The sequence below is a fragment of the Hakea prostrata genome, chromosome 7, assembly GCF_041222555.1.
Source record: "Hakea prostrata isolate BN-2017 chromosome 7, UWA_Hpros_2, whole genome shotgun sequence".
Lineage (NCBI taxonomy): Eukaryota > Viridiplantae > Streptophyta > Magnoliopsida > Proteales > Proteaceae > Hakea > Hakea prostrata.
Genome location: NC_142606.1, coordinates 3,166,615 through 3,185,827, shown reverse-complemented (window position 1 = coordinate 3,185,827; position 19,213 = coordinate 3,166,615). Strand labels below are relative to the sequence as shown.

The 19,213-nt window shown below is 39.6% G+C and overlaps 2 protein-coding genes across 5 annotated transcripts; one reads left to right on the top strand and one right to left on the bottom strand.

The window, feature by feature from the left end:
* The first annotated feature begins 8,538 nt into the window (after nt 1-8,538).
* On the top strand, nt 8,539-13,558 carry LOC149009008 (disease resistance protein RUN1-like). 4 transcript variants are annotated; one of them, XR_016174693.1, is made up of 6 exons: nt 8,539-9,295; nt 9,438-10,548; nt 10,742-11,026; nt 11,122-12,025; nt 12,137-12,216; nt 13,309-13,558. XR_016174693.1 is itself a non-coding variant. In XM_089163851.1 (4 exons), exons 1-4 carry the CDS (start codon nt 8,829-8,831, stop codon nt 11,800-11,802), a joined length of 2,544 nt encoding a protein of 847 aa, XP_089019977.1. In that variant the 5' UTR covers nt 8,539-8,828; the 3' UTR covers nt 11,803-12,537. The 4 variants fall into 4 exon arrangements, 1 of the variants encoding a protein (XP_089019977.1); XR_016174694.1 differs by lacking the exon at nt 13,309-13,558 and having other exon boundaries at nt 11,122-11,843; nt 11,926-12,025; nt 12,137-12,537; XR_016174692.1 differs by lacking the exon at nt 13,309-13,558 and having other exon boundaries at nt 12,137-12,537.
* LOC149009007 (ABC transporter B family member 15-like) lies at nt 13,179-17,829 on the bottom strand. The gene is made up of 8 exons (XM_089163850.1): nt 17,570-17,829; nt 17,417-17,471; nt 17,124-17,302; nt 16,572-17,029; nt 15,898-16,438; nt 14,897-15,814; nt 14,286-14,814; nt 13,179-14,175 (listed from the first exon to the last, which is right to left on the bottom strand). Exons 1-8 carry the CDS (start codon nt 17,774-17,776, stop codon nt 13,319-13,321), a joined length of 3,744 nt encoding a protein of 1,247 aa, XP_089019976.1. The 5' UTR covers nt 17,777-17,829; the 3' UTR covers nt 13,179-13,318.
* Nucleotides 17,830-19,213: the final 1,384 nt, after the last annotated feature.

The window sequence follows — 19,213 nt, the reverse complement described above, 5'->3', positions numbered from 1 at the left end:
AAATTCGTTTCTTGAAAATAATAATTGAGGACATACCATGCTTACAGAACCTGAAAAACTTGAGGTTCATTGAGCTTGGATCGTATCGTGTGGTGGTAGAGAATGTTGGATGCCCTGCGTTGATGAGCTGCTATGTAGTAAAAGTACCAAATCCTTGGAGGCTGACACAAGTCTACCTAGAGGTCCTTAATTTGCTTTTTATTTTCTCCTCTATATAGTAATAGAATAGATACCCTCCAGTTAGGAATATACATTAATTAATTAATTAATTTATTATTTTCAAAGTGAGGAGGATTAACACTTGTACCTACGTGGACGTTGCAGCTTGTATCTACAGAAAATAAAATATAAAATCCGCATGGAAATCAACGGCATCATTGAATCTAACATCCCAGATGGTCGCATAGAATTGTTTCATGAATTCAAAGGATTTGATTGGTTCAGGGTTCCACTTGAGGGAGGAGATACCATTGAGCTAAAACATTTAAGCCCAAATCCTTTCGTCGTATGTTGATCTTGTAGGATGCGAAATTACTCCCATCGGGTACAACCTAATAGCGGTGGATTTGTTCCTCATAAAAGAGGGGCAGACGATGTTTGGGGATGAATGACATTCAGATGGTGTTCATCACTCGTTTTATAAGACATGGGATATGAAAATCCGCACCCACTGCGAGGCATGCTGCCAGATGATCGACAGGTTTTTGCGACGCTTCAACGGTACAGAACCAGGAGATTCTGAATTCCATTTTGAGTTTCTTCTCTTTGCAGTCGAATTTCAGCTCAGAATCTCATTAATCATTCTTCCGTCTGGGGTTTTTTTTCTCAGGTGTTTACAACTCAACGATCGATTGTGAACAAGATAAAGTTACAGTAATTGTAACTGGGAATGTCGTTCTAGAAACTCTCATCAAGAAGCTGTAGAAAACAAGACCTTATCCACGGAACCGGATGATTAAACAAATCACCCAAATGAACAAAATAAACCAAGGATCTTGTGCAATATAATTGGCAATCACAAGCAAATAAACAACAAACCACCACGAATGAATGTGCAAACAACCCAGTTTCGTGGTTCCTTCCGATATTGAGATTAGCTCTCCCGGGGGTTTCCTTTTTAATCTTCTGTCGTTTGGTGTGTCTGTTCCTCACCGGTCCTCCTCTCGCTCCTTGTCCCTTCCCCTTGCTCTTGGCCCTTCATCCGCTCGCTTCTGGGTTGCTGGAGAGACACGAGTGCCCTTTTCTGCCCCAGGTAGCTCCCGCTATCCCGTTTTTGGCCCCCTTAGAATGTCACTAGAAACTCACTTTTTCTCTCTCCATTTCCTCTCCCGGCCCTCTTATGATCCAACACCTCCCTGTTCCTGTGGGACCCACCAAATTCATTTGAATTCACAGATAGTGATTTTCATCACTAAACCCAACAAGAAGCTACTTGAGAAGACGAAAAGACGCGTAGAGCTCTGGCCCGAATCCGATAAAGCTGAGGAGGAGGGGGAAAAAATCAGAGAAGGGGAAGAATGCTACGAAGCAAAACGACTCAAAAAGCAGCGATAAGGGAGATCCCTTTGCATCGGACAAGAAGAAATCTCCAACCAGCGTTAAATGGGGTAAGGCATTTAAGTAATTGGATTTAATATTCTCTCTCTTTCTCTATTTTTTGAGAATTTTTTATAGATTGCACGCATGAGCTTGAATTCTGGGTTGCATACTGTGCCTGTATTACAGAATGCACTCTCAAAATTACAAGTTTACATTCGATTCTATTAATTTATGAGTGAAATGTCCATACTACACACTCATTAAAGTCAAATGATATAACAATCTCATTTAAACCTTCTCATATCCAAACCCATAAGATGGAGAATGGATTCTCCCTTCACCCATATTTTACATTGCTTAGTGCGCAATTCTCTTTCTGTTTTCTTCTTCTCTATTTCCAGTTTTGAGATCCCTGCTTGTTTCCTTGTTTTCCCGGTTACATACCTGAAATCCAGATAGAAATGAAGGTTGGTGCTTCTTTTGCTTCTTAATTCGACCTAAATCCAGTTTTTTCTATATTTCAGTTCATACATACTTTAAACCACTTCTTCCAGGAGTTTTAATTGATTGCACCAGAGATTTTCTTTTCCGTGTTTTAATTGAGTGAATTTCCTCTGATCATGGCTAGTATTTTTTGTAGAAAATGTTGGTGAAGGTTGACGTACATGATGACTGAGAAAAGACAAAGGCCATGAAATCAGTCTCAACTCTTCCAAAGTATCGATTTCATTCTCCAAAAGTTAAACTTCAATTCCTGACCAAAAACAGGTAAACCGGGAAAAAATGGTTCTTCTTTTGTAAGTTTTGGTCTTTTTAATTTCTTGTAGGAGTCGTTTCCATCTCCATGGATATGAAGGAGCAGAAAATGACAGTAATTGGAAAAGTGGATCCTGTAAATGTGGTGGGGAGATTGCGGAAGGTTTGGCGAGCACAGATAGTTTCTGTTGAGCCACCAAAAAAGCCTGCGAAGAAGGAAGGGCACTTTCTGCCGCTCAAGTTGAACTAGAAGCCATTCGCGACATTTTCCTTAGCAAGCCAAACTTAGGATTGGAGCTGTAATTTGCTAGCTCTGAAAATTAAACTAAATCTTTGTTTGTCTTCTATGACTTTCTGGCTTTAACAGCAAAGGAGACTTGTTAGCTTAGAGGCCTTAAACTATTCAATGTATCTGAGGTATGGTGGTTAAAACCACCAGTTTGTCTGGTTGATGATGTGCCTCTCAGGAGCGGACCTATGAAGGGGCGGAGGGGGCCATGGCCCCCCGGATTTTTTAAAATTTTATCCATATTCCCTAATTCCTTTAATTTTTGATTTTTCTCTTCCTATATGTAATGTCCTTTTGCCCCCTATGTCTTTTATGTAATGTTGGGTATATGTCATTCCTAATAAAAACTAATCCTCAATCCCTTTTATTCTCCCTCTCTTCTCTCTCGTCTTTTATTCCTATTTATTCTCTTATGTTTTATACGTGGTTGGTTTTGAATCTTATTAGGTATTCAAAATCAAAATATTATTTAATTAAACTAACTCTTCTCCCTATTTATTCTCTTATCTCCTCTCCTCTTCCTCTTTTTTCCTATTTATTCTCTTCCCCTTCTATAGCGTGGCTTGATTTGGAAAATCTCTCCCATTAAGTCTCTTTCTCTTTCTCAATTTATTCATTGTTTTTTTTCTCTTTTCTTTTGTTATTCTTTTTAATTTGATTTTATATTCTATGTTTCTTTATTTCTTCGCAATTTTTATTATTTGATTTTGTATTGTGAATAAATGTCTATGTTAGTAGGTAATTAACTACCATTGATTTGCTCTCTTACCTAAATTTTTTGGTTTACATCTCCTATCAATGAAAATTTTGGTTTGCATTTAACTTTTTAGGTTTGAAGTCATGTGTATATTTTTTTTATATTGTTGCTTTAATTTTACCTATATTTTGTCGAAAAAAAATATATCATTATCAATAATTTATCATTTTTTCAAATATGTGTGGGCCCACAAAATATATATGGGTCAATTCTTTAATTTAATAAAATTATTTAGCGGTGGGACCCCTGGAGGTTCTGGCTTTCTTCTTGGCCCCCCTTTGCTCCTGGGTCGCCCTGGTGCCTCTTACGTATGGGAGTTTTTTTTCTCCTAATTTAGTAATACAAGCTTTTTACTTAATAAATAAAAATAATGGGATAGTTTAATCTGTCTCTTAAATTAAAAAGCATGTATATATATGTCTCGTCTGTATGTTGATTGACAGCTATTTCAACAATTGAAAGTTCTTAAACTCAATTGGTGTGATGTACTAGTCTGACTTTTCGGGATTTCATCGATTGGAGAAGTTGGATCTTTCTTATTGCACAGAATTGGTCAATTTGCATGAATCCACTGCTTGTTTTCTTGAACTTGACTTCTTGCTATGAACTTAGAAAACTTCCAAACAGTATAAGTCAAGTTCTCTCAAAGAGCTTGATCTTTCTAATTGCATTTCAATTAGGAACTCCCAGACAATACATGTAGCAGACTGAGTTCTCTCCAAAAGCTTGGTCTTAAATCATGCACGTTACTTAAGACTATATTTTTTATATAGTTTGAAACCCAAGCCATCAAATTCATGGTTCTGTTTTTCCTTTCTTCTAATGTTCCTAATTATTTGATGTGGCTGTGTTGCAGAGTGTATTTTTCACCTTGGTGAGTTACAAGGGTGAGCTGAGGCTATTGGTGAGAACAGAGAGGGGATTTTATTGGTGCCGATATACTGGTCTCTTGCACGAAGGATGCCCATGAAAAGATTTTCGAAGCAGCTTCTGGGAAAGAAACCGGACAATCATCTATGGCTGAAATCTCTATCTGGGTGAATTATAGCGATGGGTGCAACATGGATTTGTTAGATAAAGATGTTAAACGAACTATTGTTGCTCATCAATAGAATCAAAGTCGCACCTTTCTCTCTGTCACTGTGTTGTGGCTAGACTGCAATCATAATGGTGTCACCTGCTAGATCTTCAAGTTATGATGTTTTTATCAACTTTAGAGGCGAAGATACACGTGACCCATTAATTGACCATCTTTACAGTGCTCTAAAAAATCATGGAATCCATACTTTCCTTGACAGCAAAGATCTATGTAAAGGAGACGATATTGGAGAGCTTCTTGAAGCAATAAAAGGCTCGAAGATCACGATTGCTGTGTTCAGCCAAAGATACGTAGAAAGTAAATGGTGCCTTCAAGAGCTCACTCAAATGCTGGATGTCATAGAACCAACGGTCAAATCATCTTCCCCATTTTCCTTCTGATGTTAAAAATCAAACAGGGTGTTTTGAGATTTCACTTCAAATTCACTACAAAGAGACGACCGAAACTCTACAAACATGGAAGAACACTTTGAAAGTAGTAGGAGATAAAAAAAAAGTCTTATAATTAGCTTTCTTCCTTCAAGAGCATGTGGTTTCAGTATTTCCAACTGTGCTGTTATTTCCAACTGTGCTGTGAATTGAAATTTCCTTTCCTTTCTGTTTTCTATGAGCAAATTGTAGGGGTCAATCAGCAGAGTTAGTCAGTTCAATTGTTCAACAGGTGTCTATTCAATTAAATAAGCTTCCCTTGATTCCTGTTAGAAATCCTGTTGGATTGGAACATCATGTGGTATCTGTTTTATCTTTAATGTCAAATACCAATTCTAAGGATGTTCAGTTTATAGGGATATGTGGCTTGAGAGGTATTGGGAAGACAACCATTGCGACCGCAGTATACAATCATATCTTCAGAGACTTCAGCAAGAGTTGTTTTTTAGAGAACATTCGGGAGAAAGCCTCGCAACCCCATGCCATTGATCGTTTGCAAAAGATACTTTTCGAAAGGATCTTTGGGGAGGAAATCAAATTAAGCAGCTCTAAAGAAGGATCAAGTTTGATAAAAGAAAGACTTGGTAAAACGGATACTCTTCTCGTTCTTGATGATGTAAGCAATTATACCCAGTTAGAAGCATTGGTTGGTGATCTCAATTGGCTTGGTCCTAGAAGTAGGATACTTGTAAGAACTAGAGATCAGAGCATTTTCTCTGGAATTCCTGCAACTAACAGAAAAATCTATGAGCCCAAAGAATTGGATGGGGATGAGAGTCTTCAGCTATTCAGTTTGTATGCTTTCTCAATGAGCAAACCTCCTGAAGATTATATGCAGCTTTCTGTAGATATAGTACAAATTGCAGGAGGGTTGCCATTAGCCTTGGTGGTTTTGGGTTCTGATTTATCTATTAATTAGGACAAAGAAGTGTGGAAAAGCATGCATCGAATGTTGAAACAAATTCCGCATAATGATGTATATGTAAAGTTAAAGACAAGCTATGATGATCTTCAAGATGATATCGAGAGAACCATATTTCTCGATGCTGCATGCTTTTTCACTGGATGGAAGATAGAAACTGTAATTTCCGTATGGGAAGCTTGTGGTTTTGAAGCGAGATACTATATAGAAAGCCTCAAGAGAAAACCTCTCTTACAGATTAATACAGCAGAAGAGTTATCGATGAACAATCAGCTTCGTGACATGGGGAGGAGAACTGTGTACAACCAAAGGCCTATGGAACATAAGTAGACATAGCAGGTTATGGTCTCATAATGATATCATGAAAGTACTACATGCAGATAAGGTAAAAGCAAATTAGTCACGCAGATCTTTTCTTCTTTCAATTAATTTCTTTATTCTTCCTTCTTCTTCTGGGTAAGCATATATGCCTAGTACATTGACAAATATATATATATAGGGGAATGAATTGGTTGAAGGACTCTTCCTATCTTCCTCAGATCACAGCACTGAAGTACCTACTAAAGGCTTCGAGAAGTTGCCCAAACTAAGATCTGCAAATCGACAGGGCAACCTTGAAAGGAAGCTTTCATTGTCTTTCTCCTGAGTTAAGATGGCTGAGTTACCAGAACTGTCCATTTGAAGAACTGCCCCCCGATTTTTATCATGAGGAACTAGTTATGCTTGACTTATGTAATGGGTCCTTCAGAAAAACTTGTACCAATTGGCTTCAAAATAAGGTGAGTAATGTCTCTCTCTCTCTCTCATTTTTTTTCTTTCCTGGAACAGTATCTCCTCATTTTCTGACTTGGGTATTGATGGACATTAATATTTGATATCCAACACTCTGTTTTACAGTTGTTTCGACAATTGAAAGTTCTGAAACTCAGTTGTTGCAGATCTCTATCCATGTCCCCCGACTTCTCAGGATTTCCTCAGTTAGAAACGTTGTATCTTGATAACTGTGATTCTTTGCTGAATTTACATGATTCCATTGGACAGCTTCGGAAGCTTGTTTACTTGAACTTGGAAAATTGTTGTTCTCTTGAGGCACTCCCAAATAGTATATGCAGGTTGAGTTCTCTCCAGAGATTAACTCCCGATCATTGCATCTTAATCAAGAAGCTGCCTAAATCCATCAGTGCCCTACAAGAATCTCTGATTGAACTATCACTGAACGATACAGATATTAGAGTATTGCCTAATGGGGTTGGATTGTTAAAGAAACTAGAGGTGTTGAAGCTCTTATTTTGCTATAAGCTTATGACTCTGCCAAGATCAATGGAGAATATGACGTGTTTGCTTCACTTTGAACTTAGTGGGCGTAACAAGCTTCACTACATTCCAAAGTTACCATCTGCTTTACTTGAACTCCGAGTTCATTGTAATTCATTGGAGTTCTCACTAGAAAGGCAAAGAATCAGAGAACTCTTAGCCTGTCCTGAAGATCTAGCAAAAGTTACTTTACTTTTACAAGTTCTGTGCCACCACAAAGAAGTGAAATGGATAGGGCTCTCAGACGTTTGTCGAACAGAAGACTGGATGAGGAGAGAAGCCCAACTTTTGAATGGCTGGATAAAGAGAAAAATATTGAGAGAAAACTTCAACAACTCTTAACATCTACCATGTTAAGGTGTTTGGAATTTTAGATTCTCATCATACTTTTTTCTGTATAAACGTCATTACCATAAGTTGCTGTGAACAATGGATGCATAATCCGTATGTAAGGCTTTCAAATCCACTTAGGTTTATAGTGATCTATCTTCTTTTCCAGAAAATTGGCCGGGTGCTCACCAAGGATGGCGACGCTTATTTGGAAGAAAATGCTCACATATGTAAACAGCATACAGACGGCCATGGAGGAAGGTATTACTCACCTTCTTCCTATGCTTTCCTGAAAACCCCGCCGCCGCCGCAGACCGCCACCCCTCCCCTGTCGTTGCTGGAAACCGAACCAGCGTTTCTTTGGTTATGGAAACCATGTACCTCTCTCAAAACGAAGGGCTCTATCAAAAGAGGAAGGATTGAAAGAAGAAAAGCAAAATTAAACAACAGAAGCAAAGAAAGCCCTTCGTCTCTATCAGGGTTTCGCCTTACCTTCGTGCTGTGGTAATCTATGAACCTCTCAAGCGTCAGGTTATCTCCGACAACGGAAAACAGTTGCCGGAGACCATGGAAAATGTCGTCATATGATGTGGCCGAGTAATGATTCAACAATGGCAACCCTTTCTTTGAATTTATTGCCCTGTTTCGTTTTCTTTTGAAGTAAGAGTGATGCTCAAGATAGTTGTTGCTCATGAGAAGATAAATCAAACTGTTGATTATCCCTTTCACCATTTGAAGATTGAGAATTACAGATCATACAATGACTTTGGGAAGAAAAATAATCTATCTTCCCCTCTCACGCGCGCATACACTCTTGACTCTCTCTACGTCTTCTTGCAATCAGCAGAGTGAGAAAGGGAAAGGGTTGAAAAAGAGGCAGAAAAGATACACCGCTTTTGGTTTTCGACAACGAGAACGGGCAGGGGAGGGGCTGAAAAAAAAATGCAAAAAGGGTTTTTCTTAGAATCTGCATTTTCGTTTAAATAGTTTAGAATTTTGCTAGACTATCAAGAATAAAAATTCCACTTTTAAGTGGATGCCATCATGCCACCAAAATTTGTCGGTTTCTGAGTCCGAGTGGGGTAGTAGATATCACTACTAGTTTTCTTAAATGATTTTCCGCTGATTCGGTTCCGTGTTGAACTTAATGTTGAGCATTAAATGTGGGATCATCTTCCCTCGCTAATTGAACTGCTTCTTCATTATTGAACCTTTCTTCTCTCTCTCTTCCCCCTTCATCTTGACACAGCAGTGAAGTGAAATCGCTGTTTCCCTCCCGTTGAGAGTTGACCAGTCGCAGGACTTCTCTCTGTCAATCATCGTTCCTCTGTAGTTGAACTGGTTTCCTCAACATCTCATTATTGCATCTTTCTCCATCTGCAACTGCAATCTTCATGGCGGAGTCACAGGTTGGATCTACGAGCAGCTATGATGTGTTTATTAACTTCAGAGGCGAAGATACCCGCGAGACCTTCGTTTCCCAACTCTACAGTGCCCTAAAGGATTACGAGATCTATGCATTTATGGACAGTAAAGAGCTACGGAAAGGGGCAGACATTAGGCCAGAGCTTTTAGGAGCAATAATAGGCTCCAAGCTATCGATTGCTGTCTTCAGTGAAAGATACGCAGAAAGCAGATGGTGTCTCTGGGAGCTTGATCAGATGCTCGAATGTCATAGATCAAACGGTCAAATCATTTTCCCCATCTTCTTCAATGTCAACACATCGGATGTAAAGAATCAAACTGGAAATTTTGAGATTTCACATGGCAGACATGGAAAGGAGGAACCTCAAACTCTTTGGAGATGGAAAAACGCTTTGCGTGTGGTTGGAGATAAAAGTGGATGGGTTTTTGATGATGGGTAAGTCTGCTGCTTCTTCTTCTTTTTTTCCCTTCTGCTGCTGCTTCTTTTTTTTCCCTTAAAGATTTGTGTTCACCTCCAACTCGTATTGTCGGCTGTGAGTTGTGACTTCTCCCTTTTGACTTCAATTAACTAATTGCAGGGACCAATCTGAGTTGATACGTTCAGTAGTTGACCAAACCTGGGACCGATTAAATATGGTCCCGTTGATTGAAGTCAAACACCCTGTTGGATTAGATTCTCGCATAGCATCTCTGTTATTTCTACTATCAAACAACAGCTCTGATGATGTTCAATTTCTAGGGATTTGTGGTTTGGGCGGCATTGGGAAAACAACCATTGCTAAATCCTTATACAATCGCATCTTTAGAAACTTTAGAAAGAGTTGTTTCCTTCATAACATTAGAAAGGAAGGATCAGAACCCGATGGTATAGTTAGTTTGCAACAGAAACTCCTCTACGGTATCTATGGGAGGAAGATAAAAATATCCAGTCTTTTTGAAGGATCAAGATTGATAAAAGAAAGACTTGAAAAAGTAAACGTGCTTCTCATTCTTGATGATGTGGGTGATCGTACCCAATTAGATGCATTGGCTGGTGATCTTAGTTGGTTTGGCCCTAAAAGTAGGATAATCGTTACAACCAGAGATCACAACATTCTAAGTGTAGTTCCTGACAGTAATCGAATAACATATGAGCCAAAAGGATTGAATGATAAACAGAGTCTTCAACTCTTTAGTTCGTATGCTTTTTCAAAGGACCAGCCTCCTGATGATTATCTGCAGATTTCAGTTGATATAGTATCCACCACTGGAGGGCTGCCCTTAGCCTTGGAGGTTTTGGGTTCTGATTTATCCATGGAGAAAGACAAAGTAGTATGGGAAAGCATGCATCGGGTTTTGACCCAAATTCCTCATAATGATGTCTTTAGAAAGTTGAAGATGAGCTACGATCATCTGCAAGATGATATTGAGAAAGCCATGTTTCTAGATGCTGCATGCTTTTTCATAGGATGGGAAGAAGAAACTGTGATTTCCATATGGGAAGCTTGTGGCTTTGAACCAGATTATCGTTTACAAGTTCTGTGTAGAAAATCCCTTTTAAAGATTAATGAATCGAAAACATTGGAGATGCACGATCAAATTCGAGATATGGGAAGGGCAATTGTCTACAATCGGAGGCCTATGGAACCTAGTAAACACAGCAGGCTATGGTCTGATGACAAAATCAAACAAGTATTAAATGGTCGAAAGGTAAGACTTAATTATGTGAATCATTTTTATTTTTCCCTTCAGCTCTTAATCCAGGTAAGCATCTGATCATAATATATACGGAGAACTTGGAATAAGTGACTTAAGGCCACACACATAAATATGGAGTACATTGACAGAATTTCTACATTTTTATGTCTTATCAATATTTGTGTACATTATTTTTCTACCACAGGGCAATGAAAATGCTGAAGGTCTTCTCTCTCGCTTTGATCCAAATGACAACATTTGTTTACTTACTAAAAGCTTCGAGATGATGCCTAAACTGAGATTACTACAAGTTGATGGTGCAACCTTGAAAGGAAGCTTTGATTGTTTTCCTTCTGGGTTAAGGTGGCTGAGTTGGCAGTATTGTCCATTGGAAACTTTACCTGCCAATTTTTATCATGAAGAATTAGTTACTCTTGATTTAAGTTCTGGCTCAATGAAACAAGTTTGGAAAAGTTGGCATGAAAATAAGGTGAGTGATATATTTTTTTTAATTGCATTTCTTTCATTTTGTGTGAGGTGTATTAATAGACCTTAATTTTTTATATTCATCTCTTTGTTTGACAGTTGTTTCAACAATTGAAAGTTCTTAAACTCAGTTATTGTCGGTCATTGTTTAAGTCTCCTGACTTCTCAGGATTTCCTCGCTTGGAGAAGTTGTATCTTGATAATTGTGGAAAATTGGATAATTTACATGAATCTATTGGGAAGCTTCAGAAACTTGTTCACTTGAACTTGGAAAGTTGCCATTCTCTTAAGGAACTCCCAAACAGTATATGTAGGTTGAGTTCTCTCAGAGTGTTAATTCTCAGTAACTGCACCTCACTCAATAAGTTCCCTGAATCGATTGGTGACCTGAAAGAATCTCTGGTTGAACTTTTTTTGGACAAAACAAGTATTAAAGCACTGCCTGATGGTCTTGGACAGCTAAAAAAGCTAGAGGTATTACATCTTTCACATTGGGATGATCTTAAATATATGCCAAGGTCAATGGAGAATATGACGGCTTTGCGTTATGTTGAACTTAGCATGTTTGAGCTTCGATGCATGCCAAAGCTGCCCCCTGCTTTAATTCAATTTCGTGTTGAATGCCAAACATGGGAATTCCTGGCAGAGTCACAAAAACAGGCATTGTTGTTGCATTTGCCTCCAAAACTTTCTTTTTTCAGATCCAAGTCCCCCAACATTGGTCAGTTCCCAAGGCGAAGGATCCTAAGGAGTAATATAATGAGAGATCTTGTTCGATGATTCTAATGCTTTGATCCAAGGATGCTGCTATATATTATGAGGTGGTATAACTGCTACCCGATGTTTTTATATGTAGGTTCCTAAATCAGTATCAGACTCTGGTTCCTTCTCTGTCTTTAACAGGTTGGTGTAAATTTGTAATTGATTATCTGGTCCATTGTTGGGCCATTATGAAGAAAGTTCTCCTCCCTTGTTGGGCTTTACAACCTCTCATTGTACTAAGGTATTTCTGATAACTGTTGTTGCTGTATAGTCTTTATCAATATAATTAAGTTGGCTATGAGCACTAATTTCCTTCTTTCTGAGACTCCAAATTTTATATGTTTGTTGACAGCTTCTGCTCTTTGGAGAGTCCAAGGGAGGCAACACTTTTAATTACTTGGACAGTTCTCCATGAAGGATTCAGATTACAAGGTGAATAGCAATCACCATTTCCTTTTCTTCCTTTTTCCCCTTAATGACCGACCCATCAAATGACCCATAATTGTCATTACCATAAGCTGCTGTGAACAATGATCAATTCCCTTCTTTCAATGGTTCTAAATTTATACGTTTGATGCATAATCCATATGTGAGGCTTTCATATCACTTATGTAGACTGATCTTCTTTTCCAGAAATGGCCGGATGCTCACCAAGGATGTTTACACTTAATTGGAAGAAAATACTCAAATATGCAAATAGTCTCTTTGGTTGAAAGCACAATTTGAATTAAAACTACGAAACCCACAAGCATCGATCCCTGAGGGGTTCATGATCCTGGTTTGACTTTTAGACTGCTGATTTCTCCTAAGTATAAAATAGATATGTGTCCTGGTCTGTTGGTTCCGTACTTTCTTTTTACAGATTGCACGCTTTAGTGAGGCTTAAACTGTAGGTTGTATGTTTTAATGCCCTAAATTACAAATTGCACCTCTCAAATTACAAGTTACACGTTCATCACTTTCCATCCAAGATTTTATTAAGTTATGAGTGAAATGTCCATCTTCTCCAGTGTACAGCTCTCTTACACAAATTGGGAACCAAACATATCTCTTGAATGGAATAACTCTGGTTCTGCAAATAAGAGTTGCACATTAATCAGAAGTTGGAATTCAGGTGTGTTGTTTTTGGATGAATGGACTCAGGTATGTTAGCAAACCAAAAGTAGAACAATTGAGTTTCCTAAAGCTGTGGCAGTAACCACAAAACAAGGTCAGATTAGTGAAACTACTACTCATTATAGAAGATCCATTCTTATGAAATTTCTCCATGGATAAAAATATTTTCTTTGGGAGTTGAGCCTGTGGGGAAGAAACTGTGCTTGGTGGAATTTGGAATGGCAGTTTTTAGACGAATTTGGGATGATTGGCCTGAAAATCAGGTGAGTTTTTCAGGCGAGTAGTCTTTGGACACTAGTAATATTTCTCACTCATCTCTTTGCTTGACTCATGAACTGACTTTGATTCTGTTCTGGTAGACACTCTTTATTTTCTTTGCATACAATAATGCTTCATTATGATTTACAGATTTAGACGTTCAGCAAAGATGTTGCTCTGGCGTCTTTTGGAGCTTAATTAAGGAGTAATAAGCACCGCTGGGCCCCGCAGCCAAAAGAGCTGAGTGGGTCCCTTTCTCCACCACCATCCCTCCTTGGAGGACCACAATCTCATCACACTTCTGAATGGTGCTCAATCGATGCGCCACCACCACGCTCGTCCTCCCAACCATGACGCGCTCCAATGCTTCCTGCACCACCTTCTCCGACGCGCTGTCCAACGCGCTCGTCGCTTCGTCTAACAACAGCACCGCCGGATTTTTCAGTATGGCACGAGCTATCGCAATCCGCTGCTTCTGCCCTCCTGATAACTGCGCTCCTTTCTCACCACACCATGTACCGTATCCATCTTTAAGTGCCGTGATGAAATCGTGAGCGTTCGCTGCCTTTGCAGCTTCTACGATTTCTGCTTCACTAATCTTACATCCATCCAAGGCGCCGTAGGCAATATTATCTCTGATTGTTCCAGCGAATAACGTTGGTTCTTGGCTCACCAGACCAATGTGTTTCCTTAACGACCTGAGATGATACGCCTTTATATCCCTCCCATCGATCTCCACCGTTCCTTTTAACGGATCATAAAATCTCTCTATCAAGCCTATGATGGTTGACTTTCCCGAACCACTTTGACCCACCAATGCTGTTGACTTTCTAGCTTCAATGGTAAGAGAGAACCCACGGAAAATGATGACGTTGGGTCTTGCTGGATATGAAAAATGAACGTCACGCAGCTCTACTTGACCAATCAACTTTTCGGGCTTGTAGCCTTTCGGGTTATCGGGTTCAATCCGAGTTTCCCGATCCAGAACGGCAAATACAGAGCGAACGGCGTCGGTACCTTGTCAGTAAAGATTGAATCAGATATTGTGTTTCCTAAACATGAAAAATAGAATATACAACGAATAAGGAATACATGATGTATAAAATACATGAGATATGATAAGATACCTTTTGCCAAGTCACTGGTCATGCTGCCGGCGTCGACGATGACACGGCCGGTGATGAGTAGGGTAAAGAAAGTCTCAAGAAATTCCTTGACTGTAATGTATCCCCCAGAGATGAGCTTTCCACCATACCAGAAGTCCAGGGCTCGACTGCAGTACATGAGGCATTGGCTACTGCCAAGAACAATACCTGCAACCCATGCTTGGTTAATGCTATCTCTTCGTGGCCCTTCTTGGGCTTTGGCCAGCATGTCAAGCACTCGAGCTTGGGATGAGAAAACAGTGACTGTTCGAATGTTTGAAGTTGCATCTGCAGCAAGTTTGCTACTTTCTTCTTGGGCTTTAATGGCTTTGCTTGACATTTTCTTCAGCACGACAAGTCGTAAGTAGTTGCAGAGGATGTAAAGGGGTTGACTCGCCATCATTACTATCGCAAGCCTCCATGCAATTATTGTACCGATGGTGCATGCAATGAGTACTGATGACAACGTTTGTAACAGGAGAGCCATTCGATCCCCAACGAGTGACTTGACCTACAGAGTTTACCAAATAAAATGTTTAGTTTTTATTGTCTTTTGAGAAGGTTTGTACGAGATGAGATGGCTTCTTGCTTACCATATTGGCATCCTTGGCGAGTCTTGAAGAAAGTGCCCCACTAGAGTTGCTATCTTGATCAAACCACCCTACCTCAAAGGTAAGAATCTTCGACAACATTCTTCCCCTGATCCTCCTTGTTAGAAACTCACCCATTACGGCGAAGTAGTAGTGTTCGCACAGGTTTACAATGAATGAGAATATCGTCAAACCAACAAGTAAGAACGCATACATCCTCACCTTCGACTTAATTTCGTCATGACTAGGCAAGAAATAGACAGATATCGCACTGCCCATCAAGAATGAGAACACCGGCGGCACTGTGCCCACCAGCACTGCGCTAATACATCCCAAAATGGCTTGTTTCCACTCTGGAACATTAAGAAGCAAAAGTCTCCGAAATGATGGCACAGGCAATTCTTCTTTTTCCTCTTCTATGCCTTCTCCCCTTTGCAACACTTGAATTAATGGCGGTTTTGAATTTGCAGGGTTGGATCTACTATCTGAAGAAAGTTTGCGCTTGGTGATGATGTTATCATGTTTTGGGAGCGGAAACGATGATGGGGGTATTGACGGGCTGTCTTCCTCTTTGGTTCTCTGCCCTGCTTCTTCTTGTTGATGATGTCTAACTAATGAGCTGTACAATCCATTCTCATGCTGAATCAAATCTGCATGTGATCCTGTTTCCATGATATGCCCATTTTGAACTACAGCGATCATCTCAGCATTGTGAATTGTTGAAAGACGGTGTGCTATAATAATCGTAGTTTTGCCTATAACAGCCTTGTCAAGTGCTTCTTGAACAACTCTCTCTGATTCTGAGTCTAATGCACTTGTTGCCTCGTCCAATAGGAGGATTTTAGGTGCTCTGATCACTGCTCTTGCGATTGCTATCCTCTGTTTTTGTCCACCCGATAACTGTGTGCCTCCCTCACCAACCTGCAGGTTCAACTTGTGAGTTTCTGCTTGTAATTGGTGCTTTGATGACTTAATAGTTCAAGTCAAGAATGACAAAATCAAACCTGGGTATCATATCCTTGAGGTAGTTGAGAAATGAAACTGTGAGCATTTGCAGATTTGGCTGCTGCAACTATCTCATCCATGGTGGCATCCTCTTTGCCGAAAAGTATATTTTCTTTGATGGAGGTAGTAAATAGAGCTGGTTCTTGGCTCACTAAACCCATTTGAGATCGAAGCCATTTAAGCTGAAGTTTTACAATGTTGAACCCATCAAGAAGAATCTCTCCATGGAGTGGGTCGTAAAACCTCTGCAACAAAGAGATTATTGTAGACTTTCCAGAACCGCTTCCTCCAACTAAGGCAACTGTTGTTCCTGCTGGTACTTTGAGTGAGAAATCTTTGAGGATTGCGTTCTCTGGTCTGGATGGATAAGCAAATTCTATGTGTTTGAATTCGACCTCCCCTGCAATGCTTTGTAGAATTTCGCCTTCACTATTATATGAATCTATTTCTGGTACCCTGTTTACTACCAGCATTATACGTTCTCCAGCAGCATAAGCTTCAGACAGGTTCTTCAGATTCACAAAACCATTGCCCAATGATCTGTTCCACAGGAATTTAGAAACTTTATCAAATGAAGTAAGCATTCACCAACTCTTATTATAAAATTTCACTAGAGAATCAGATTAGTGAATCAAGCCACTAGCAAATGGGTACAAGTACGAGAAAGACTTACATGGCACCAATGATGATGCAGGCTCCAACAGTGAATACTGTTCCTCCTTTCCCTCCATGGTACATCACTAATTTGCTTCCATACCAAAACAAAATAGACCAGATAGATGATACAATGCCATTGCTGCCAATAGCCATACCCTTTACCAAACCCTGCTTCAACCCAACCCTAACACATCCTTGCAGTGCTGCTGAGAATTCTCCCATGACCCTGCTTTCTCCGACGAAAGAGTAAACCGTCCTAATAGACGACACAGCCTGCTCCACTGTCCTACTGGCCTTCGCACTCTCATCCCCAACTTTCCTTGCCAAAGCCATCATAAGTCTTCCACATACTAAGCTTGGAGCTATCACTAGCACTACAAATGGAAGAGCTACCAAGGCCAACCTCCACATCAACACAAAAGCTATCACATAGCATCCAATGAAGGTCGCAACGTTCATTATGAAGTTGGGCAACTGATAATAAATTCAGATTGAAAAGGAAAAACCCAGTTAAAATCAAGAAAGCCAAAGATACAGAATTTTGTGAGTTATGTACAGTGATGATCACCTTTTCACTAAGGAAGTCTTGAATGACGAGGGTGTCGCTGGAGACACTGGTGACCACTTGGGTGGTGCTGCCCATTTGCAGGTCGAAGTAACCAATATCCTGCCTTAAGACAGCTTTAAGATATCTAGCTCTCATCCTCGTGGCTTGTCTCTCCCCTGTTCTTGTCCAGCAATACCCCTCTTTTGGGATTCAAAGTTTATACCCATTTAAGTAACATTTTCCATGGTGGATTTATAATTTCCTTGAATCAAACAAGAAATTAGATAAACAGATAAAAGAGGATAGATACTCACCCATGAAAGAAGCAACCAGAATCCCACAAGCCACACATAGTAAGTACAAGGCAATCTATGAACAAATTTTCAAACAAGATTCAGTTATCTTGTCATTTAGTGAGTTGGTAGAGAAAGAGAGTATGAAACGAGTTAGAGCTGGGAGACATATACCTGGTTGGTTTTGCTAAGTAAGTTATGAGAATTAGCACCAAAATTGTTGAACGCGATGCCATTGACATAGAATAAAGCAGGCATAGCGAATCCATCACCGACAGCACCGACGAAGCCTAGAGCCATCAAACATATATCCTTGCGGTCGGCGTGCCTGAAGATGGCAACAATGGAGTTGATCTTACTCTTACTGCTGTTGTTGCTCATGGTTTCAACAGCATCCACCTTAATATCTCTGTTTCTCCTCGATTGCTACTCACTTTCCCTTGGAGTGTGATAGGTAATTGGGGCACCATCTCTGATTTATATGCATAACCAAGGGTTTTTTGGGAAGTTATGTTCATCCTGAGTCAAGCTCCATTAACATGTACAGTAGGTAGGGCCATTTTTTACTTGACATTTAGTATTGGATTTTCTTTCCAAGGCCAAAGATTCCTTCTTGTTTCACACAACTATTTCCGTTTTGTTTCACACAACTATTATCGAAATGGAAGATTCACTGATGCTAACAATGTAGAAGCATATGCAACTATTTGCGTTTGTGGATTCAGAATTTCCAAGTACCTTATTGGGGTTTCAAATGAAGGACCACCATATCTTTAACCTTCCACATTCACAAAAGCTTTTCGTTTTTCCTGGGTTTGCATGAAAGCTTTTCACATTTGAACAAAACCAACCATCTTGATGAAGAAGCAAAAAGGGATTCCTTTCAGACCTGGCCTGGCTCCTTTTGTCCGAAAGTATAATCTCTCTTTTGTCCCCTTTTAGATAATTTGAATGTCTTTTCGGCAGAAAAATGTACAATTTTTATTTTTTTTTTAAAGAAAGATGAAACATATATCAACAAACCGTGAAAAACGTTTGTTAAAATTACAAACTCCCATGAAAGCTGAAACAGGCCCAACCACACGACAGTGACCGAGCATCCAAACCAAGGAACACGAAGATACATCATTTTAACATTGGCATTACTAAAACCATATCATGTATTTTCTTAATCATTGGCAGTTGGGCAACTAATTTCCCACTGAAATGCCAACAAAGCTTCATGTGACTCACTGAGATCAACCAGGAATGTGGGCATTTCATCAGTAACACTAGATCTTTTGAACACAAACTTTCTCTTGTATTCCAACAAGAATGAGCAACTCCTCAGCGCCGGAGTTGAGTTTAAAAAAAAAAAGATTAAATAGAAGGGAAAAAAAACCAAAAGAACGACAAAGGAAAATAAAATTTCCCTCTACCAGTCTTGTACGTAGAGACAAAAAGCCAAGACTACCAAACAAGAGTTGCAAAGAATGGAAAGAATGTCTTCTTGTCCAGTGGAGATCTTCTCCACCTAGCTTGCCCTCCAACCATCCACCTACACTGCCTTGGCTTGAGACGGGGAACCTATGAGTATAGGCCGCATACATATGTGAGTGTAGGAATGAATTGAGAGACAAGCAGGGTGGAGAGGATCTAAACTCTTCTCTTGTTGGAGAAAACGGAAAAGCAAAGTTTTGGTAATGGGTGCTTTGTTGCCCAAAGAAAAGAAAAAGAGCGGGCTTTCTTTTTCCTTTTTGTAACTAATTATGGGGTGGGTCAAATATTTGTTAGTCAAATTCAGATCGGACTTTCGATTTTTATCTTTCATAGCAAGCC